The sequence below is a fragment of the Glycine soja genome, chromosome 6 (genome assembly GCF_004193775.1).
Source record: "Glycine soja cultivar W05 chromosome 6, ASM419377v2, whole genome shotgun sequence".
NCBI classification, from domain to species: domain Eukaryota; kingdom Viridiplantae; phylum Streptophyta; class Magnoliopsida; order Fabales; family Fabaceae; genus Glycine; species Glycine soja.
Genome location: NC_041007.1, coordinates 20,035,888 through 20,059,079, shown reverse-complemented (window position 1 = coordinate 20,059,079; position 23,192 = coordinate 20,035,888). Strand labels below are relative to the sequence as shown.

Genomic DNA, 23,192 nt, shown 5'->3' with positions numbered 1-23,192 from the left:
GTGCTGGACTTTGACGAGTACAACGGGACTACTTGCCCCAAGAACCATCTAAAGATGTATTGTCAGAAGATGGGGGCATACACAAAAAAAGAGGAATTGCTGATACATTCCTTCCAAGAAAGTCTTACTGGGGTAGTTGTTACCTGGTACACTAACTTGGAACCTTCTCGAGTCCATTCTTGGAAGGACCTAATGGTTGCCTTCGTTAGGCTGTGTCGGTATAATGGCTTCAGATAGGATGCAACTACAAAATATGTGCAAAAAAAAGGGGCACGGATCTTTCAAAGAATACGCCCAAAGGTGGAGAACCTGGCAGCTCAAGTGGCACCTCAATGACGAAAAAAACGATGACAATGATAATAGACACATTACCAGTATTCTACTAGGGAAAATGGTGGACTACGCACCTTCAAAGCTTTGCGGATCTGGTCTTTGCCAGTGAAAGGATCGATGTGGGTCTGAAAAGAGGCAAATTTAATCATCCTGCTTGGACGAATGAGAAAACTGGGGCAAATGAAGAGGGTGAGGATGAAGTAGAAGCCCATGCTGTGACTGCCATTCCAATACAGCCAAGTTTCCCACCAACCCAACAATGTCATTACTCAGCCAATAACAAACCTTCTCCTTACCCATCGCCCAGTTATCCACAAAGGCCATCCCTAAAATCAACCACAAAGTTTGTCTACCGCACTTCCAATGACGAACATCACCTTTAGCACAATCCAAAAACGCCAACCAAGAAATGAATTTTGCAGCGAGAAAGCCTGTAGAATTCACCCCAATTCCAGTGTCTTATGCTGACTTGCTCCCATGCCTACTTGATAATTCAATGGTAGCCATAACCCAAACCAAGGTTCATCAACCTCCATTTCTCCGAGAATATGACTCGAACGCAATGTGTGCTTGTCATGGAGAAGCCCCGGGGCATTCCATTGAGCATTGTAGGGCTCTGAAGCGTAAGGTGCAAGGTCTAATTGATATGGGCCGGCTGAAATTTGAAGAGAATCGCGTGTCAATCCTGACATTGACAAGAGATGCCACACATGGGGCAATTTTGAAAGTTGTTGTTAGATGTCTCTAATGACTCATCAGGATTTTCAACTTTCACCTGAAGTGGGTGCAAGCCATTGGTCTGTTTGCTCAAGCGACCTGTGCTCCTGAGTTTGGACTTCCAAGACCGTTCAATCAGAGATTACTCGTCTTGCGCGTTGGTGGGGCTGCCGTAAAACAACAAGTAAAGTTCACAACAAATAAGTTTCAAAAAAATAAAAAATAATATAAAAAGAGTTCAAAAAAAAAAGGAGAAGCATTTGATTGACTGTGTTTTCAAGACGTCCATGTGACCTCATTTTATCATTCCGGAAAGTTTGTCTTTTTAGAGAGAAGTGAGTTATCAAGAATAGGGTGTTGGATAAATGGCCTCAGTTACCTTAAGAAAAAGGGGGGTTGAATTAAGATATGAAGATTATTCCCCAATTAAACTTTCACTCTCTTTTCGGATTAATGATGCACACAAGGACAACCCTTCCCTTGTGTTCAAGAATCCCCTACAACAAGAGACCCACGGTCTCTTAATCCCTTTTCAGAAATAAGAAGAAGAGAAGAAGAAATCTCTCTTAAAAGAGATGGATTGTAAAATGAAGATCAATCAAAATTCCTTATTGAATATGCAAGTGGTTGACCAAGGAATCTTTTTGAGAGGATAAAATATTTCAGTTCAGAAAAACTCTTAATCTTTTAAGAGGATAAAACTTTTAGGGCAATGAAAACTCCCTTTAAGTTCGTGTTTCCAAGTCACCTTTGATGGTCATTCATAAAAAATTTGAATACGTGTGACTCTTGGCAATTATTTTCTGAAAATCCCCTCTGGTAATCAATTACACATTATAAATTTTGAATTCAAATTTCTAGTGACTGTGATAAACATTTTTCAACTGTCGATAATCGATTACCATAGAGAAAATCTCAATTTGAAATGATAGAATTCTTTGGTCAAACCTTTTGTATTTTCAATTTGGAAACTTCTTCCTAAAAATTCTAGAGATCAACTTGATCATATATCTTGATTTTCTTGGATTCTTGTCTTAAGTAAAACTTAGAAGCACTTGATCCTTTAGCATCATTAAGACATCAAAACATCTAGCGTCTACATAGGAGTCATTTGGCTTAATCCATCAACTGAAAGATCCTTCAACTATTTCTCGTCCTTGGAAAATTCTTTTTGCAAGAATCAACTGCATCTTTCATTCTTCCTCACTGCGAGGTTGTGAATACAAGACAACAATTGGTACCTCTAAGCCCTACACTGGGGCAATGAAAGGCCCCATGCATAAACCTCAAACGAACCTAGGGGCAGATTAGAAGTTCTCACCCGATAGGTTCCCAGCTACAAGGTCATGACGAAAGACAACAATTGGTACCTCAAAGCCTTACACAGGGGCAATGAAAGGTACCATGCAAAAACCTCAAGCAAGCCTAGGGGCATATTAGAAGTTCTCACCCGATAGGTTCCCAGCTACAAGGTCATGACGAAAGATAACAATTAGTACCTCAAAGCCTTACACTGGGGAAATGAGTGGCATCGTGCATGAGCCTCAAGTGAACATAGGGGCAGATCAAAAGTTCTCACCCGTCGATGTTTTTTAAACAAGAAAAAAAGGGGGGAGACAAACCCTGGAATTTCAATAGATTGATTAAACGTCAAACGGCTCCATTGCCGTCACTCCAAAATGGTCAAGTGACTAAATCAACCAGAATATACACTCTGATGGAGTTCCCGGAGAGATTTGCAAAAGATAGGATAAGGTTGCATGAATTATCACCTTTTTCAAAAGGACAGTCAATCTGTGTTTTCCAAAAAGATTAAATCAAAATCAAAATCACAAAATAGGGAAAGAATGTCATGCACATTGTGCAACTTTCCATTGCATTGCATTGTTTCATATGGGGTCAGCGTTACCAAATTTCACAACAAAGGTTGCATGCATCTGCATCCCTAAATATCATGTTAATTGCATAGATTTCCTACATCTCGTGTCCAATCTTGTTGGATGACCGGCCCTCTCGATGGGCCGACCTCTTGTTTTCTCATAAAGGTGGACCCTTGGGTACTAGTACCTATCTTCTTCAGAGGGCTACATGTCCTCGCCACCAGAGGACTACACGTCCTCGCCTTCAGAGGGCCGTACGCCCTCGCCTTCAGAGGACTACACGTCTTCAACTTTAGAGGACTACAAGTCCTCGTCGTCAAAAGGTCATATACCTTCACCTTTGTAGGGCTACACGCCCTCACCTTCAGAGGAATACACGTCCTCGCCTTTAGAGGACTACACATCCTCGCCATCAGGGACTACATGTCCCCCATTTTCAAAGGGCGACACGCCCTCACCTTTAGAGGACTGCACGTCCTCGCCATCATAGGACTACACTCCCTCGCCTTCAAAAGGCGGCACGTCCTGAACTTCAGAGGGCTGCACACCCTCGCCTTTAGAGGGCCACGCGTCCTCATTTTCAGTGTGCTCCATACCCACACCTTAGAAGAATATAAGGTCCTTTGCCCTTAGATGCTTCACCGAGACTTGCGCTCCCGGTTAAGGGGCCAGTAGTTTCCTTTTATCAGTTCCCGGGTCACCCCCTGATATTGGAGGGTGACCAACTGTGCGAGCACATCCAGAGAGGGAGGCTATCACGCGTCTACTATGCATACCGGGGCAAGATTTCACCCGTGTCGTTGCAAAAAGACGAGTTTGGATCATGCGCACCAACATGACAACTTTTACATGGATATGGATGACGTTGCTATTTAGTAACATTCAGCCCGGCGACCACAATGCCAATCTCCCCCTGCAGATGTACCGGTTGGTCTGTGCCGTCATGACATAGGTAAGTATGCACATGGTTCAATTGATTTCTGATGTCATCTTTTGTTTGCAGGGATCGCGCCCACAAGACGCCCAGTGGGCCCGAAGAAGTCCAACAGGGCCCTTGGGTTTCCAGCTCTGGTTACGGGCCTCTGTCAGTCCTACAGGGTGCTCGTTCCCCCAGCGAGGTCATGCCATCGTGACATAGGTAAGTATACGTATGGTTTAACTGATTTCTCATACCATCTATTGTTTGCAGGAATCGCACCCACAAAGACACCCAGTGGACCCGGAGAAGTTCAATAGGGCCCTGGGGTTTCCAGCTCAGGTTACGGGCCTCTGTAGTCCTACAGGGTGCTCGTTCCCCCCGGCAAGGTCACATCATCATAGGTAAGTATGCACATTACTCAACTGATTTCTGATTTCATCTATTGTTTGCAGGGATCGCGCCTGCAGGACACCCAGTGGACCCGAAGAAGTCCAACAGGGTCTTGGAGTTGTCAAGCTCTAATTACGGGTCTCTGTCAGTTCTACGGAGTACCTGTCACCTCCAGCAAGGGCATCAGACCCCCTACTAATCAAGCCATCAAGAAGTACTGCGTCCCCAGGCAGGCGTAGGGCGAAATACCACAACAGCCTGGGGATGGCTGGCAGCGGGCAACAGACGCACCGCCATCACCTCTAGAGTTCACCTCAGCTCATCCACAAAAAGGTTAGAGCATTGCTTACGACCCATGGCCAAGCAATAGGCGACCAAGTCCAGAGCCAAAGGTAAGCAAAGTTCTAGGTCCGTGACCGACAAGCCATCAAGCGTCCAGCTCAAGACGTTAAAGAAGCGCTACTAGGAGGCAACCTAGTACCTTTTAAATCTCTGCTTGTTATTTGATCACTTTTGTTTCTCAAGTCATAGTAGGACACACCTAGTTGCTCATGATCCTAGGAATTTAAACAAAACAAGCACAAGCTCGGAAGGTAGTCATACCTCACAAAATATATATATGAATGATTAGGTAGTGGAAATACCTAAGATATGCATGTATGTAAACAAAAATACTTCACAAAATATATATGTGTATGTTTGGATATGCATGTATATAGCAAAAATATCTCACAAAACATATATATGTATGTTTAGGTAGCAAGATACCTTGGACACGCATGTATATAGCAAAATACTTCACAAAAATATACGTATGTTTAGGTAGCAAAATACCTCATGGAAAAAAAAGAGCAAAAAGAGAGCGAGCAAGAAAAGAATAAGAAGAAAAAATGATAATAATAAAGGTTGTCTAGCTAAAAAGTGACATGCTTGTGAAAAGAGATAACTTCCAGCTTTTCTTTGAAAAATTCACTGATCATAACCAGTTTTTGAAAAAATGTGTATACACCTGAAGGGTGAGTGCTGTGAAAAATTTCCCGAACGCCCAAAATGGACTCGGATGAATTAAAAAAAACATATTTTGGAAACACTAGGTTGACTTAAGTAGGGAAAATGAATCCTGAGCCCTAGTGTCACATGACCACAAAAACTTGATGCTTTAGTGTCCACATGGGTGCATGCATGACCAGTTTTGCATAAAATTTCCTAATCATCATTTGTTGCATGTGTATCATGGGAATAATGTGGGGACATCCCCTTTATCCCCGGACCGTTGGCCAAATCCTGACATGTATCATGACCAGCCGTTCTACAAGCATTGAGCCAAAATCCTAACTCACCATAATCCTTACCCTCGGATGAAAACACAAAGAGAAGGAAAATTCCCAATCCAAGAAAGGGAGAAGACACAAAAAAAAGAAGAGAGAATTCCCAATCCAAGAAAGGGAGGAGACACAAAAAAAAAAAAAATTCCCAATAAAAGAGTGCGAGAAAGCAAAAAAGAAAGAAAAATTCTCGATCAAGGATCAAAAGAAAAAGAAATATGCAGAAAGGTCTTCGGACCAGATAATATCTGAACAATACAGAATTGTCACCAAGTAAACAAAAAAGAAAGGAAACCACGACCCAAAGTGGCCCTCTCCCTTTGATTGCCAACCAAAATCCTGTGCGCTAGCGACTTTCTCGCCACGCACTAAACAAAAACAGAAAAGGAAAAGGGAAAAACACTCAAAGCCAAATTCCCCATCTAAAAACCATTCCCAAAATAAGTCCTATTGATCCATGATCACGCATGTAATCTTTGATTTGATAGGAAATGATTTGCAAAATCAAGTCGTGACATATCTATGGTTCGGAATTAGGATAAAACACTTACCTGTGTGAGATTGATACACTTTGAGTGATTTTCTCCTATCTTTGTTGGACCCAGTGTTTCCTCTAAATGGTCATTTAGAAACGAAATGCTAACATCCAAAATCTCATTTACGGTTATGAGAAAATTTCATCAGCATACTCTCCTTCCCCGATAGACACATTGTTTTTCATCCAAAAGCATATGTTGCTCTGATCAGTTGGAAGTTTTGTCTCTTTACTAAAGCATGTTCGCATTTTGGTGAAGAAAACACCGAGACTATTTTTAGTCTCACAGTTAGCAAGAACTACGTAGGTCTGAGTTCCTCATCACAAATTGAGGATACGTAGGAGCAAAAGCCCTGCTTTTGTCGACCACCCCACTTTTTGTTACCGTGACCCAAGAGTCCGGGGGCATGCGGAGCCACATGACCGTGGGATCCCCAAATTCGTATGTTCCATCATTTATCATTTGTATGTTATCTTTTGTTTGACTAAGGGACTGACGTTTGTTTCATGTTTTGACTTTTGTTTTGTACATACATATCATTTGAGTTGCTCCATCGGTACTTGTTTCGTTGTTGTCAATAGTGTTTGTTGAAGTTCCGGAACCGTGTAGAGTTTTTCATTTAGGAACGTCGTCCTAAAAAATAAAATAAAATGAACCAAAAATCCTAAAGAAAGAAGCGTTGTGAATAAAAGTCAAATCGTAAAGAAAAGAAAAAAAGGTTTTTTTTATCTATACATGTATGTAGAAGGAAAATGTGTATAGAAGGATTCCTGTGTGTAAATGATGCGTGGAAAGGAATTCTTGTGCGTGTGAGCAACGAGTGTACTTTTGTGTATAAGTGTGTGTTGTGAGAAATAAAAAAATCTTTGAATGTAAATAGGGATTGTATATAGACCGTGTGACGTGAAAAGGAAGAATTCTAATGTGTGTACAAAAACAGTTTGTCATATAGATGTACAAAGAAAAGTTTTCCTCATAAAGGACCACGGGTGTATAGTGTTAATGAACATATAAAACAAAAAGAAAAAGAAAGAAAGACCGCGAAGGTCGACATGTCATAGTTGAGAAGTATAAATCATTCGTAAAGAGCAAACGCATCTTCTGGAAACAAGGGACTGATGCCAAGAGTTTATTTTCCGGAATGAATCGAGATAAAGATGGATGAATGCATTGAGCTGATGAAAGAACATAATTTGGAAACGTTGGGTTTGTCTGTGTAAATTCCCAACCGTAGAATCACAATGCCATAAACAGGATGCTTGAGTGCCCACTTGGCTGTAGCCATGACTGATTTTGCACGTTGTTTTCAAATCATCATTGTCACGCGTGCCTTATGGAATAATACGGAAGTTTGGGCCGAGAGCGACACCTTGACCCCCAAATTTGTCTCGCCCCAGATATCAAGATTGGGGTTCCCACGATAAAAGATCCCATTGAGACACAACCTTAGACCTCGTTGAACCTTGGCCTATAAAAAAAAAAAAGAATCCTCCTCTTTTTCCCCAAAGCAAAGGACAGCAGAATCTCCTCAAGGGAGAGCAAATAGAATGCTAAACCCAATTTCCCAAAGAAAGGGATGGGGAAGGAAAAGTGAAAAGAAAGAAAAGGAAGAAATGGAAAGAAAGAAAAGAGGAAAAAAGAGATGAAAATAAAGAAAAGAACAAAAGAAAGAAAAGGAAGGATTCCCGATCAAAGATCGAAAGGAAGTGAAAAGGGAAAAGAAGCAATTCTCGATCAATGAAAGGAAGAGGATAGAAAGTCTCCAAAGCCAGATCGCCACTCAGAATCATTCTTGATTGGCAATATCCCACCCCACATGAACAAAGAGGAAAAGACCGAAACACCCAGGTTCCTCTCCAAAAAAATGCTGACCTCGAGAAAATCCTATTGGTCCATGATTGTACGTTTGATCTATGATTCGATAGGAAGTCGCGTGCAAAATAGAGTCATGGTGCAGTTGTGGGTTTGGGAATAGGATAAGACACTTGCCTTGTGAGTTTTATACACCATGAGTGATTTATTTTCAGCTTAGCCCCATGTTTCCCCTGCGTGTTCATTTGAAAGCTAGAAGTTGACGTCCTACCCTTCATTCTCGGTTGCAAGGAAGATTACCCTTGGCACAAGTATATTGTTTCTCTAAGATGTGGTGCTCTCGCGAATGATTTATTTTTCTTTGCAAAAAGCATGTTATCCTGTTAGGTGAAAAAAAAACCCGATGGACCGTTCGGTCCCGCCAACATCTTTTTCTGGAGCCCATGAATTGCGTTTTCGTTCATGTGTCCTCCATTTTCGTGTTTGGAGCTGTATTCCATGATTGCCTAAGAGAGGACCCTCAAGGCAATCCTCCATTCTCGTCCTTTTCCGGAGCCACGTGGATGAATTGCGTTGTCATTCATGTGTCCTCCATTTTCGAGTCTGGAGCTGTGTTCCATGATTGCCTAAGAGAGGACCCTCAAGGCAATCCTCCATTCTCGTCCTTTTCCGGAGCCACATGAATGTTATTGCTTAGGGTTGTTCATGTGTCCTCCACTTTCGAGTCTGGAGCTGTGTTCCATGATTGCCTAAGAGAGGACCCTCAAGGCAATCCTCCATTCTCATCCTTTTCCGGAGCCGCGTGAGTGAATTGCGTTGTCATTCACGTGTCCTCCATTTACGAGTCTGGAGCTGTGTTCCATGATTGCCTAAGAGAGGAACCTCAAGGCAATCCTCCATTCTCGTCCTTTTCCGAAGCCACATGAATGTTATTGCTTAGGGCTGTTCATGTGTTCTCCACTTTTGAGTCTGGAGCTGTGTTCCATGATTGTCTAAGAGAGGACCCTCAAGGCAATCCTCCATTCTCATCCTTTTCCGGAGCCGCGTGAGTGAATTGCGTTGTCATTCACGTGTCCTCCATTTTCGAGTCTGGAGTTGTATTCCATGATTGCCTAAGAGAGGAACCTCAAGGCAATCCTCCATTCTCGTCCTTTTCCGGAGCCACATGAATGTTATTGCTTAGGGCTGTTCATGAGTTCTCCACTTTTGAGTCTGGAGCTGTGTTCCATGATTGCCTAAGAGAGGAACCTCAAGGCAATCCTCCATTCTCGTCCTTTTCCGGAGCCACATGAATGTTATTGCTTAGGGATGTTCATGTGTTCTCCACTTTTGAGTCTGGAGTTGTGTTCCATGATTGTCTAAGAGACGACCCTCGAGGCAATCCTCCATTCTCATCCTTTTCCGGAGCCGCGTGAGTGAATTGCGTTGTCATTCACGTGTCCTCCATTTTTGAGTCTGGAGCTGTATTCCATGATTTCCTAAGAGAGGAACCTCAAGGCAATCCTCCATTCCCGTCCTTTTCCGGAGCCACATGAATGTTATTGCTTAGGGCTGTTCATGTGTTCTCCATTTTCAAGTATTGGAGTTGTATTCCATGATTGCCTAAGAGAGGAACCTCAAGGAAATCCTCCATTCTCGTCCTTTTTCGGAGCCACATGAATGTTATTGCTTAGGGCTGTTCATGTGTCCTCCACTTTTGAGTTTGGAGCTGTGTTCCATGATTGCCTAAGAGAGGACCCTCAAGGCAATCCTCCATTCTCATCCTTTTCTGGAGCCACATGAATGTTCTTGTTTAGGGTTGTTCATGTGTCCTCCACTTTCGAGTTTGGAGCTCAGTTTCATGATTGCCTAAGTGCGGACCCTCAAGGCAATCCTCCATACTCCACCTTTGCTCGGAGCACCATGAATGTCATTGCCTAGCGCTGTTCATGTGTTCTCCCTTATCAAGTGCGAAGCTTCTGGTGACTGGGAAGCACGTTATTCTGTTGTTTTCCAGATCGGTTCCTTCGCCAAGTATGTGTATATGTGTATATTTGTATTATATTCGTTGTTCTGGTTGTTGTTTGTATTTTGTTTTAGGCAGAAGAAAAAAAGAAGAAGTAGAGATGAGAGTCGTCATCGCGAAAAGGGCAGGACGGACGAAATCAGTGTCCTATCTTTGCTTTCCTCTTATCTCCGATGAGAGGTAAGTAAAGAGGGGCAACTGTCATACCCTAATTTCGTCCGGGGATTATTACTTGATGACATGCAATAAATGAAGTCCCGAGACGTCTCAGAAATCGAAAGGAAGCAGGCTTGCGCGTTCCGTGAAATTCCGTAATGTGGCGGAAGTCGAAAAGAGGTGTTTTTGCGCAATCCGTAAGTTTCCGTGACTTCTTCGAAAGGTAAAAAAGGAGTAAATACATAATCCGTAAGTATTCGTAACCTTGCGGAAGGAAAATAAGTATCATTACGAAATTCGTAAAGTTTCGTAACGTTACAGAAAAAGAATTACAAAAAAATAGAAAGGGGGTGCATTTAGTAAAAAAGTGGGTGTAAATAGCAATCAGGCCCACTTGGGCCTTCCAGAAGCTTCCTCCAGAAGGCTGTTGCTTCTGGAGGAAGCAACCTGGCTCGCCTGGGCGAGCTGGGCGGCAAGCATCTCCCCTATTTTGCTATAAATAGGAGAGGAAGTGAGAAGGAAAAGGGTTCAGCCCCTTAGGCACTTCTCTCTCTTTCGAATTTGCTTGGAAAAATTGTTTCCGTGAAGAAAATCTAAGCCGAGGCGCTTCCGAAACGTTTCCGTAACGTTTCCGTGAAGAATTTCGCAAAAGGTTTCAACCGTTCTTCGACGTTCTTCATTCGTTCTTCATTGTTCTTCGATCTTCAACGGGTAAGTACCTCGAACCAAGCTTTTCAATTCATTATATGTACCTGTGGTGGTCCACATTGTGTTTCGTGTATTTTTATTCTCGTTTCATTTACTTTTTATACCCCATTTTGACGTGCTTAAGCCATTTTATTTAAGTCATTTCTCGCTTAACCTAAAAATAAAATAAATTTCCACCGATCGTTTGAATTGTATCATTCGTTGATTTCGGTTAAAATGAATTTCGACCGTTCGGTCGTGCCGTAACCACGTTGGAAATTAAAAAAGAGGTAAAATAATGATATAATAATAAAAAAATACCTTTTAGTAAAGTAAAATATCAATCGGACATTTTCTCTTTGGGATTTCTCATTCTTAATTGAATTGACTAAATAACGAAAGTGAAACTAAGGCTAAAATCAACTCGCCTAGTCAAGCTCGTCCACAAAAATAGGTTTTTTTGAAAGTTCATCATTTTAGTTTCTGACTAAGTAAAAAGGATCATTCTTAAGGTCCAACGCCTTAAAATGATCACCCCTCAAGTAAAGAGAATCACTTGATCCATGCATAAGGAAGAACTACGTAGGTCTGATTTCCTCTCCAAAGGAGGGTACGTAGGAGCAAAAACCCCGCTTTTGTCGACCTCAAAAAATAAAAAGAAATAAAAGTTAAGATAACACAATTCCACAATTCTAGAAATAAGGTTGTTGTCTTTCGAGACAAACGTAAGAGGTGCTAATACCTTCCTCAAGCATAAATACAACTCCCGAACTTAGAATTTTCATTTTGACCGGTTTCCTTCGGTTTTCCCGACGTTTTCCACAAATAAACGTTGGTGGCGACTCCGCGCACCTTTCCTCCTTTGGAAAGCGCACCCGTGAGCCTCGCCCTCGCTCGCCCGCGAAGGGCACGTTGCGACAGCCTTGCTTTTATAGACTCTTCATGTCTGGTCAAGAAGGCCATTCAGAAGAGTTATAACTTTTAGAAAAACTTAAAACCCATTTGAAAAAGTCAAAACCTTTTTTAAGAGTTACATCTTTAGATTTTTCAGAAACAGTCACTGGTAATCGATTACCAAATAACTGTAATCGATTACACAAAGCTTTTGAGTGAAAGGATGTGACTCTTCACATTTAAATTTGAATTTCAACGTTCAAGGGTACTGGTAATCGATTACCAAAACATTGTAATCGATTACAGCCTTTTGAAAATATTCGGAACGTTGTAAATTCAGTTTGAAAACTTTTTCAAACTCTTTTAGCTACTGGTAATCGATTACAACAATATGGTAATCGATTACCAGAGAGTAAAAGCTCTTTGGTAAAGGTTTTGTCAAAAACTCATGTGCTATTCAAAGTTTTGAAAAAAAAAAACTTTTTTAATACTTATCTTGATTGAGTCTTTTCTTCATTCTCGAATCTTGAGTCTTGAATCTTGATCTTGATTCTTGAGATCTTGAGTCTTGATTCTTGAATCTTGATCTTGATTCTTGAGATCTTGAATCTTGAATCTTGATACTTGTTTGTAGGCTTTCTTCTTGAGTCTTGAATTCTTCTTGATTCTTGAACTCTTGACTTGTTCTTGATTCTCTTGAGATGTTCTTTGATTAACTTGAGCTTTTTGTTCATCATCTTTTGTTGTCATCATTGTTATCATCAAAACACCTTTGAATCATTGTTGATTCATCATGAAGCTTTGCTTCCACAGATGGTTGTCATCATCAAAAAGGGAGAGAATGTGAATCATGCAGGTTTTGATGATGTCAAAAAGAATTTGTTTGATAATGATTGTCATCGTCAAAAAGGGGGAGAATGTGAATCATGTAGGTTTTGATGATGTCAAAACGAATTTACTTGATAATGATTGTCATCATAATAAAGGAGGAGAATGTAAATGTATGAATATATGATTTTGATGATGCCAAAGAATAATCAAATAAGGTTGTGTTCAAGATTACTTCAACAAACATTCAAAGGTTAAGCATTGCTTCAAGATTAATACAAGGTTGCTTCAACAAACAAGCATTGCTTCAAGATTAATTCAAGATCAAGTTTTGCCTGAAAACAAAGTGTTTCCAAGACATCCAAGGCTCTGGTAATCGATTACTAGACAGTGTAATCGATTACCAGAAGACAATTTTGAAAAATCAGCTTTTAGAAGGGTTTTGAAATTTGAATTTAAAAGCTGTAATCGATTACCATTGATGTGTAATCAATTACCAGCAACAGAACTCTTGAATTTCAATTTGAAAAGTCACGACCCTTCAAAATATAACTGTGTAATTGATTACCAGAAATCTGTAATCGATTACCAATGAAGATTTTTAGAGAAAGCTTTTTGAAAAGACACATCTCTTCAAACCATTTTGAAAAGGCACGAAGAGCCTATATATATGTGTGTCTGACTTCAAAAAAGAAAAAGAGAGAGATATTCTAAGAGAACTTCATTGCCAAATACTCTTTCAACAACTCTTGGCAAACACTTGCAAATCTATTGAGAGTTCATCCAGGAACTTCAATTTGTATCATTCGCTCTAAAGGAGAGAAATCTTTATGTTCACCTCAGAAAGTCAGTTGTAATCAAGAGACTGGTGATCTCTTGAGTTGTGACTTTCCTGAACACAAGGGAAAAGGATTCCTCGGGTGTTCAGAAGTTGTAAAAAGGATTTTTTCAAAGTTAGTAAAAATCTCAAGTGGGTTGCTTGAGGACTAGACGTAGACACGAGAAGTAGCCGAACCAGTATAAATCGAGTTTACATTTCTCTCTTCCCTTGTCTCATTTATGTTATTGCAACCAATTTTGTCTTGCATGTTTAAAGAACATTATTAAATTGATTAATGCTTCTTCTTCTGTATTTTGAGTCTATCATTTAGAAGGAGGTTAAAAGTTTGTTGGTGAAAATTTTTTAAACTTAATTCACCCCCCTCTTAAGTTATTGAGGCCACTTGTCCAACACCATGTTTGTATTGAACACTACTTTGAAAGGATTTGACGATACTCCACAAAGTAAATCCAAGGCTGCTGCTAGGTGGATTATTATTAAAGTAAGTTATTTAAACACTATTTATAGTTATATTTTAATATTGTGTAGACTAATTTGTACTTAACATTGAATATTTAAATTTCATAATGTATTTAGTGTAATAGACAAAAAGGAAACACTAAATGTGGGTATTACGTGATGCACTGGATGTCAACTATAATCTTTGGAAGCTTCAAGAATAATTGGAAAACAGTAATTGTTTAATTCAAACATATTTCATTTTATTATAATTGGTATTATATATTATTGACTTATATTTTATTATATAATGCAGTATTTTAATGATGCTAGATCATTCGAATCAGAGAGATTGAAGGCGCTTCGCATCCAGTGGGCAACCTATTATTTGAAAGTTAAAAATGAAACAATTGGTGTTTAAGCAATTTTGGAATTGTAGTTTAGTTAATTTACATTCTTTACAATTCATGTTATATGCGCATTAAATATTCTTTTAATTCATAGTAAATAATCAATTTTTTTAAGGAATTTTGGCTAAAAACTATTTGAAAACAAAATGAAAATTATCTATTGTGGCTCTACTTTTAAATTTACAGGTTAATTTAGGGTTATTAAAAAACAGACAACAAATTAAAAAAATCCAAAAAATAACATCGATTTTCAGTAAAACCAATGTTGTATGTATATGTTAAGATTACAACTGAACAACATCAAATGTAAAAATCAATGTTGTTGTTGAACATACAACATCGATTATCAGAAAACAACATCAATTTTTACTAAAAACCGATGTTGTTTGCTGACTACCAACATCGGTTGTTGGAAAAACTAATGTTAATATATACATACAACATCGATTTTTAGTAAAAACTGATGTTGTATGTATAAGTCATCGGTTTTGGTAAAAACCGGTGTTAATATCAAGATGTATGACTTTTTTATAATTCTTACTGCATAACATCGATTATTTAAAAATCTGATGTTGTCATTTTTATGTTAACATCGATTTTCCAAAATCGATGTTAACGATATTACTTTCAACGTCGGTGTTAATCGATGTTAAAAGTTCTTAATAATCGATGTTAAAACCCAATTTTCTAATGAAAGGTAATTTTGAGCAATTTTAAGGCTTTCAAAACATAATAAAAGGTCCACTGTTCAAGGGATGACTTAGCACAAAACAACACAATACGTTTTGGGGGAGTTTTTTTTTTTTGTTTGTTTATAGGCACATGAAAGTTGGAAATAATAATAATAATAATAATAGTAATAATAATAATGAAAAAATTTGTAGAAGATTGTTAAAGAGAATTAGATGGTGAATTAATTTAACGACATTATTTAATTAAGTAAATTGTTTTATTTTGTTAGTGTAATGCTAATAATCACTATATACAAAAAACAAATCTCAAAATCACTAAACATATTTTTAACACACAAGGAATGAATTTCAAAAATATAAATATTAAGTTTTGGTATAGTATGAACGGTTAATTCAAACTCAAAAATCAAATATTAAGATTATACAAAATCATATATCATATCATGATTATTATCTTATATATCACTATTTACTTGAGCTTTTTATTGTTTATTTATTATTTTATTGATTATTAATTTTATGAAAAATTAAATTAATTTAAAAATGAAAGAATTGAATTATTAAATCAATGATTAAATCTACATTTATTATTTATTAATTTTATTTTTTAATTAATTAATTAAAATTCAGTTAATTGCATTTAATTAGAGAATGATCAAAAAGATGCCATGTGACAGCTTGCAATTATATAAAACATTCTTTTATATAATACTAGTTTAGTATCTCGTATCTTGCACAAATATTAAATTCATATTTTATAATTTATAGGATTATATTTTAAATATATTATTAATTATTTAGTTTAAATTTTAATAAATGAATGTTAGTAGATATTTCAATAAATTTAAATATATTTTTCTATACACACATGCTCCAAAAAATTCTTATCATTGAGAGTATTGTCCTAAATAGAATCTTTTTACTTTGATATCTTGCATATGCACGGCTAAGGCAGTCAAATAAATATTTAAATATATTTGTAGATAGATACAATCAAACACTATTAATGCAATCAAATATTCAATATATCAACCAATTTTTAATAAAATATAATTAGCATGAAATTTAATATATAATGGTATATTTATATTTGGTATTAATCTTTTAACAAAATATTTGAAAAGTCTATAAATGATGAATTCTAATGATATCATATAAATAGGTAATAGTATATTTCTTGTCACAAAGTCAAATTATAAAACATAAATAAAAAGAAACATTACATTAGAGGAAGAAGATAAAAAAATAAATTAAAGCTATAAAAAAATTAACGATATACATTATAAAAATATTGATCACATGAATGAATTTTATATGTACATTGTGTTGTTTCCCTAGCAATAAAATTCATTTTTAATAAATAATAAATATATTTTAGAGAAAAACACACTACAAGAAAAATGACATATGCCTACGGAGGCTTTTGCCTACATACATAAATTAGTGTAGGTAAAAGTCAAAAAATACATATACCTACAGTTGTTTGTCATAGGTAAAATTCAAAAATATGTACTTATTATTATTTGGTGTAGGTAAAAGTCAAAATAACTTCTACTTACAAATGCTTAGTGTTGGTAAAATTTCAAAAAATTTATACCTACAATTACTTGGTGTTGGTAAAATCCTATAAAACTTGTACCTACAGTCCATTGGTGTCACTACAAGAAAAATAATCTATGCTTACAAACGCTCTTTTCCTATAGACATGAATTAGTATAGGTAAATCTCAAAAATACTTTTACCTACAACTGACTAATGTAGGTAAAACTCAACCATTTGTACCAATTATTATTTGATGTAGACAAAAGCACGGTATAGGCAAAAAAAAAAATCGCGAAAGACATTTAAATGATGTGGCAATATTAGTATTTGTTTGATTTAAAAAAATAGAAAGAGAGAAGCTTTTTAAAAAATGAAGATAAAAATAAAATAGTGAGAAAATATATAGATTTCTAAATTATTTAATACGAAATATTCAAAATATAAAATAAAAGTTTCTTGCCCGTACAACAATTCTATTTATAATAATTCTATTTAATTCAAATAAGATTACATTTAATAAAAGATACACACCATTTAAACAAAAACAAAAATTTAAAAGAAAATTATCTTATACCTACAAACACCTTTACTTACACACATAAATTAGTGTAGGTAAAATTTAAAAATACTTTATTACCTACCATTATTCAATGTAGTTAAATTTAAAGACTTATACTTACAGTTTTTAGTATAAGTAAATCTTGGTAAAAAAAAAATTACCTACAACTATGTAGTGTAGGTAAAACCTTATAAAAAAAACTTATACCTATAAAATATTGTGGGGGATTGTGGAGGCTTGAAAATTATCCCAAAAAAATTATCTTGAAATAATGAATCTAATCTAATGCTAATTAAAAGTTGTGCACCATGGTCTATGCTGACATCTGTTTTAAAGTAAATTAACAATATTATAATTTTAAAATATTTTAGTGAAATTTATATTTATATATTTGACTAAGGATTAATGTTCAGGCTAAAAAAAGGATTAATTTTCAAGATCTATTTTTTAATTAAACAAATTAAGAAAAACTAGGGGACAAATGCCACCACTCATAGGCTTGAAGGCGCAAGTCCAAACTTCAAGGCACCTTCACTCTCTTCAACCCGAACCGCTTCCAAACCTCCGAAATCCACTCTCAAATTCCTCTGTAGCTACGGCGGCAAAATTCTCCTTCGTTACCCCGATGGCAAGCTCCGTTACCTCGGCGGCCATACCTGCGTCCTCGCCGTCGATCGCTCCATTCCATTCTCCGGTCAGTTCTCTCTCTCGCACACTCACTCGCTCACTAACTGAATTTTCAATTTCTCGTAGTTTAACCGACGATCTCGTTTGTGTTTTGTGTTTTTCGTTTTATAATCATAAACCCTAATCGCGTGTGTGTCGTTCACTACAGAGCTATTGCTGAAGCTAGAGGAGCTCTGCGGTGCCTCTGTGAGGCACCTCCGCTGCCAATTACCTTCTGAAGACCTCGATGCTCTTGTCTCCATCACCTCCGACGAGGATCTCACAAAACCTCATCGAGGAATACGATCGCGTTTCATTGCCGAAATTGTATAAAGTTGTATATTGATTATAGTTCGTGATTATTGACTTATTGCAGATACATTTCAAGTATCTGATTTGTCGTACTTGTTTATGGTTTAATGGCTTGATGTATTCTTAATTTGGTTTCATGTGTTAGCAGACCACAGACATGATGCAGCCAGGGCTGAGAATGCTTTGACTCTTCTTTATGGCAATGAGCCAATTGGCATGCAAAGAGACTGGAATGAAGAGCTGCAGTCTTGTAGAGAATTTCCTCGTACATCTCCTCAGAAGAGGTGCCTTTATTTTCTCTCATTCGTATAAATGGATTTGGAACTAGGCATGTTCTTTAGTTTGGTTGGTCAGCAATAACTTATTATTATTGATTATCTTTGTTTCTTGTGTGATTTATTTATTGCTGTAGGATTTTGCGGGATAGGGCACTTTATAAAGTGACATCAGACTTTGTTGATGCAGCTATTAATGGTGCTATTGGAGTGATCAGTGGTTGCATTCCTCCGATAAACCTGACTGACCCTGAATGCTTTCACATGTTAGTGTCTTTTAAACCTGAAACTTTTTTCTTGAAATTCTAAATAGTTATTCCTGCATTTTACTAGTATATTATTTTAAAATGTTGAAAAGTAATGTCTAGAGGAAGTTGCATGTCTAGAGGAACTGAATACAATCATTCATTGGCCCAGAAATATTACTAGTGAAAAGCATGTTCATATACTTTGTTGGTATCTTTGATATTGCCTCTTTACCCACGAGTTTTCCTTTGTACTTGGAATGCCTTTTCGCTCATTGCTGTAATTTATGTGATAGGTATGTGCACAACAATATATTCTTTAGTTTTGCTATTGATGCTGACCTTGAGAAGCTGTCAAAGAAACTTGTGGATGCTAATTCAAAATCTTGGAGCTCCAACTCTTTGCAAAGTTCTTCTGATAAAGATTCCATTCCAGTTCATGGAGAAAGTCAGGTTCCTAATGGGGGTAAAGATGATGGTTCAAGTTCTGAAGATCTTAATAGCACAGAAATTAGCGAACTTTAAAATGTTTCATTTTAACGTAAAATATTATTATATGGTGAGAAAAAAGAATTAGGACATTCTGAAATGTGTTAAGTTGGTTTTAAAACATGGCAAGTCTTTTAAATTTCTTATTTCTATTAGCTTATAGGATGAACATATGTTGTATATTATTTTTCTTCAGTTATTTTCTTTATTATTATATGAACTGATTTTATATTCATTTCAGTACATAAATATATTTTCAATATCTTTTATAAGTGCTCCTTTTATAAGTGCTCCTTTTTATATTCACAAGTTGTTAGAGAACTAATGTATTCTTTTACTTCAATTTGATTATAATATTTTTTTATTAATTACTATTTTTCTCTGTTTTTTAACTCTAGAGTACGTACGGATTTTATGCATTAATTCTTCAGTGTAAACTTATTAAAAGACTTTCAATGAAAAATAAGTAGCCATATATATTAAGATTGTGTGATTTCTATGATATTAATTAATTAGGTAAAAGGAAAATGGGTGTAGATATTTTCAACTCTTAAAAAGCTTCACGAATCTCACAGCTATTGGTGCAGCAGTTTTCGCATATTGAGGTAGAGAACCACTTCAAGAAGGTTCATTTGCTACTCCAAATGCATTTGTACCTGCTTGGAAAAATTCTGGAGACCCAAGAAGGAAGGTTATTAACGGACATTGCTTCTTCTTTTGATATGTAGGATTCTGAGAGTGCCTGAATTTGGGATTCTGAGCTTAAATTGATGGAAATATATATCGAGAGAGATACATTGTTTATATATCAGTCATCAGTGGCCAATTTGGCAACTGACTAGCTAACTTGAGCAAACAAACAAAAGTAACTAATAACTTTATTTCTCTAACTGCTAGCTCAATTCTTAATACAACATCAATAATATATTTACATGTATACGAAAAATAATGGAAGAAATAAGAATAATAGAATTTAGTTTAAATTGTTCTGCTATTGTTAACTCTTGTCATATCAAATGTTCTGCCTTTTTTTTGTGTGTTTAAATTGTTTGTAATTTTGCATAAACCAACATGACAACATGGTGGTCCAAATGGAATATTTTGAGTTGTTGACTGAAAGTCCATACATAAAGGTTAAGATTTGCCTATAAAATAGCATTTGGCTTGCAGAATTGCAGATAAAATAGAATTGCTCAAAGTATTCCATTGGTGGAACAAAATTGTACTTATTTTCTAACCTCATTTTCAATTCTTTTGTATTTTTAAAAATGAACTAACATAGCAGAACTTGTGTTCTTTTTCATTCTAGCCTGTTTACCAAACATTATGTAAGTTTCTTTTGGTAAGGAGGATAGAAACTTAGTCTATTTGAAATTAAACTCAGACACACGATATATATAAATAACTATTTGAAATTAAAGGTACCATTGATTGGGCTATTTCACTATTTGTGTAGTATATATGCCTTTGGTTAAGTGAAGGCTCTGCCAAAACTCTCCTCAGCCATCTCCAGGATCTTATTTAACAGGAAGATGATGGACTTTTCTCATGTCTTTTATTTCCTTTTGGTGGTAAAATAATATGATAGTTGATAAATTAAGCTTTTACCTTTTATCCCATCTTACAACAATTTGTTTTATTCCATGACTCTGTCTTACCATTGAGTTTATATGCAGGTTCTTTGGCCAGAATGTGGTTGGCAGCCAGTGTCTCTGACAGATATGATTACCTCTTCTGCAGTTAAAAAAGTGTATAGAAAAGCAAATTTATGTATTCACCCAGATAAAGTTCAACAGAAAGGTGCTACTCTTGAACAGAAATACACAGCGGAGAAGGTTTTTGACATTCTTAAGGTACCTTATTAATAGTCATGTAGAAATAATATACTACTTTACATAAAAGTATAAACCCATTTTTATCCCTTTGGTTAATTGTCACGATTATATTTTACTTTTACCAGATATAAGTCTACTTAATTTTATTGAGCTACTGCTAGCTGGATTTGCTTTAATCACACCATTAAGCTGAACATATATATCTTCCCTTTTACTTCTCTATAGAATTCAAGTGCCGGATAATAGATATTTATTTTGGAAAATTCCCACGCCCAACAAGAAATGCTGAAAACATTAACATATCCATAATTTTTTAATACATCTCCAACCAAATTTGTTGACACTAATTATTTATAGAATTTAATTAGAATGTATAGAGTATAGACATCATCATTGTCATCCAATAAAAAATTATTGTTAACTTTGTAATAATTACTTTAAGTCATTTCAATGTGATCTTTAATTGCTTGACAGTGTAAATGGTTTTATACTATATGAAGGTTAAACTACTACACTTATATTTATTCTTCTGACCTTAAAAACAGGAAGCTTACACCAAGTTCAATGCGGAAGAGCTTTCTTAGATCCCACTGCTAATGTCTTTGCAAAATCAATAGATCTATTAGCACTTGCACGGTTTCGGCATCGGCCTGTTTGCTTGCCTAGCTGGTGCCTCATATATTTGTTTTTGTGTCGTTGAAGATAACTGCATAAATGTTTCGTGGCATCGTTTGGCAGCAGATTCTTTTTCCCTATAACGTTGAACGATCTACGGTGAGTTACTGAGTTATAACATATCTTTGTAAGTAATTATGTTGATTGATTCAGGTCAATGTACAAATTTTAAATGTTCATGATTCCCTAAGGTCGAACAAGGGTTTATCTTATTAGATATGTACAATTGCACGCATAATATATTTTGTGGGAATGAGTGGTAATTTTATAATATTGATCATTTCTGTTTAATTTGTTTTTCTCATAAGTGCTTACTTTTTCCTTGCATTGAAAGATATGCACTGGCAACTGATATATAATATATTCATTTCAATATTTAACCTTATCAGCTTATCTTGTACCAAGGGTGATATACTTTGTTCACTTGCTTGAAAAATACTATTGTCTGTCATTCCTGATCAGTGTTTCTAAGTTGATTTCTCTTTCAGATAATGATGAGCATCTTGAAAGGAAGATTCTAGATCCTGAGCACTTGAGCAAGGTGGAATCAATTTTCGGCAATCTTTCAGAAACCATTAAAATATATGGTCCTTGGTCTTCTGCATGGGTAGGAGAAGCTGGAGGGGCATACAACAGTGGTGGCAATCATGTTTCTAACAGATTTCTAAACAGCTTTTGGTGGGTAAAATTGGTTGTCCATTCCTTCCATCAGTTTTTGTTCTTTTTTAATTTCTAAAGGATGGGTTATGATGTTTTTTCTATTATATTTAGCAAAACATGTTGCTAAATATAAAATTGGTTCTTTTTTAAATTGGTTGTGATTTATTGTAAGTTTTGAAATTTAAATGGCTCAGGTACTTAGATCAACTTGGAATAGCATCCTGCTACAGCACTAAAGTCTATTGCAGGCAGACTTTAATTGGAGGGAACTATGGCCTTCTCAATACCACCACCTTTGCTCCCAATCCTGACTACTACAGGTAAGTACTAATTGAAAATTGCAACAAACAAAAAGAGAATACTTTTTTTTCCTTGAAGATTACTTGAAGATTTCTAGTGATTATTACATCATGTTTGAACATATCTAATCCTAGGTTCTGGCCTTGTTTCTAAACAGTGCAGTTTTGTGGCATCGGTTAATGGGAAAGAAGGTTCTTGCGGTCTCAAGTGATGTTCATATTAAAGACTTTTACCTACAGTTAGGAAATGTAAGTAGAAGTTAATGACTTTTACCTACAATTGAAGATGATAGATACATATTAAAGACTTTTTACCTACAGTTAGGAAATGTAAGTAGAAGTTAATGACTTTAACCTACACATTATACATAGTAGGTGAAACCTATAGTGACAGACAATTAGCCGTCACTATACCCCCCTCAAAGTTGACAGAGAAAACGTCCGTAGGACAAAGTCTATCATACATTTACCTACTGATTTTTTATTTATAATGACAGTTTTTATGCGTAGGTATATGTCATTTTTCTTGTAGTGACAAATGAACATGAAAGTAATGTTCAATTTAAAATCTAAAAATTAAGGTTACAGTTTTTGTACAGTATAATTCTATTTCTAACGTTCTATCTTTATCATTTTTAAAACCTATCGTATCTCTATAATTTGTAAAAAAAATGTTAAAAATTAATTCAAAATGTTATTTATTGGAAAAAAAATAAAAAAATTAACTAATAATAATATCTATAAGCTTACTTTTAAAGAATAAAAATGAAAA

At 36.1% G+C, this 23,192-nt stretch overlaps 1 protein-coding gene and 1 long non-coding RNA gene across 12 annotated transcripts; both read left to right on the top strand.

The window, feature by feature from the left end:
* Positions 1-17,438: 17,438 nt before the first annotated feature.
* On the top strand, positions 17,439-20,706 carry LOC114416655 (clustered mitochondria protein-like). 11 transcript variants are annotated; one of them, XR_003667524.1, is made up of 7 exons: positions 17,439-17,658; positions 17,800-17,957; positions 18,091-18,226; positions 18,355-18,483; positions 18,759-19,642; positions 20,408-20,522; positions 20,628-20,706. XR_003667524.1 is itself a non-coding variant. In XM_028381609.1 (6 exons), exons 3-6 carry the CDS (start codon positions 18,139-18,141, stop codon positions 20,693-20,695), a joined length of 402 nt encoding a protein of 133 aa, XP_028237410.1. In that variant the 5' UTR covers positions 17,441-17,658; positions 17,800-17,957; positions 18,088-18,138; the 3' UTR covers positions 20,696-20,706. The 11 variants fall into 11 exon arrangements, 8 of the variants coding, with proteins under 8 accessions (XP_028237410.1, XP_028237411.1, XP_028237409.1 ...); XR_003667523.1 differs by lacking the exon at positions 20,408-20,522 and having other exon boundaries at positions 17,446-17,658; positions 18,759-18,928; positions 19,468-19,642; XM_028381609.1 differs by lacking the exon at positions 20,408-20,522 and having other exon boundaries at positions 17,441-17,658; positions 18,088-18,226; positions 18,408-18,483; positions 18,759-18,928.
* A 670-nt stretch (positions 20,707-21,376) lies between these two features.
* On the top strand, positions 21,377-22,936 carry LOC114416656. Its single transcript, XR_003667525.1, has 4 exons — positions 21,377-21,560; positions 21,950-22,139; positions 22,316-22,441; positions 22,579-22,936. It is a non-coding gene; the product is annotated as an uncharacterized LOC114416656 (long non-coding RNA).
* The last annotated feature ends 256 nt before the right edge of the window (positions 22,937-23,192 follow it).

What these genes read in the sequence shown, in the direction of transcription:
- LOC114416655 (XM_028381604.1), top strand. Translation starts at nt 18,159, where the DNA reads ATGCAAAGAGACTGGAATGAAGAGCTGCAGTCTTGTAGAGAATTTCCT. An exon ending in CGTACATCTCCTCAGAAGAG is followed by an intron (nt 18,227 to 18,354) that starts GTGCCTTTATTT and finishes TTATTGCTGTAG; the next exon opens with GATTTTGCGGGATAGGGCAC. An exon ending in GACCCTGAATGCTTTCACAT is followed by an intron (nt 18,484 to 18,758) that starts GTTAGTGTCTTT and finishes TTTATGTGATAG; the next exon opens with GTATGTGCACAACAATATAT.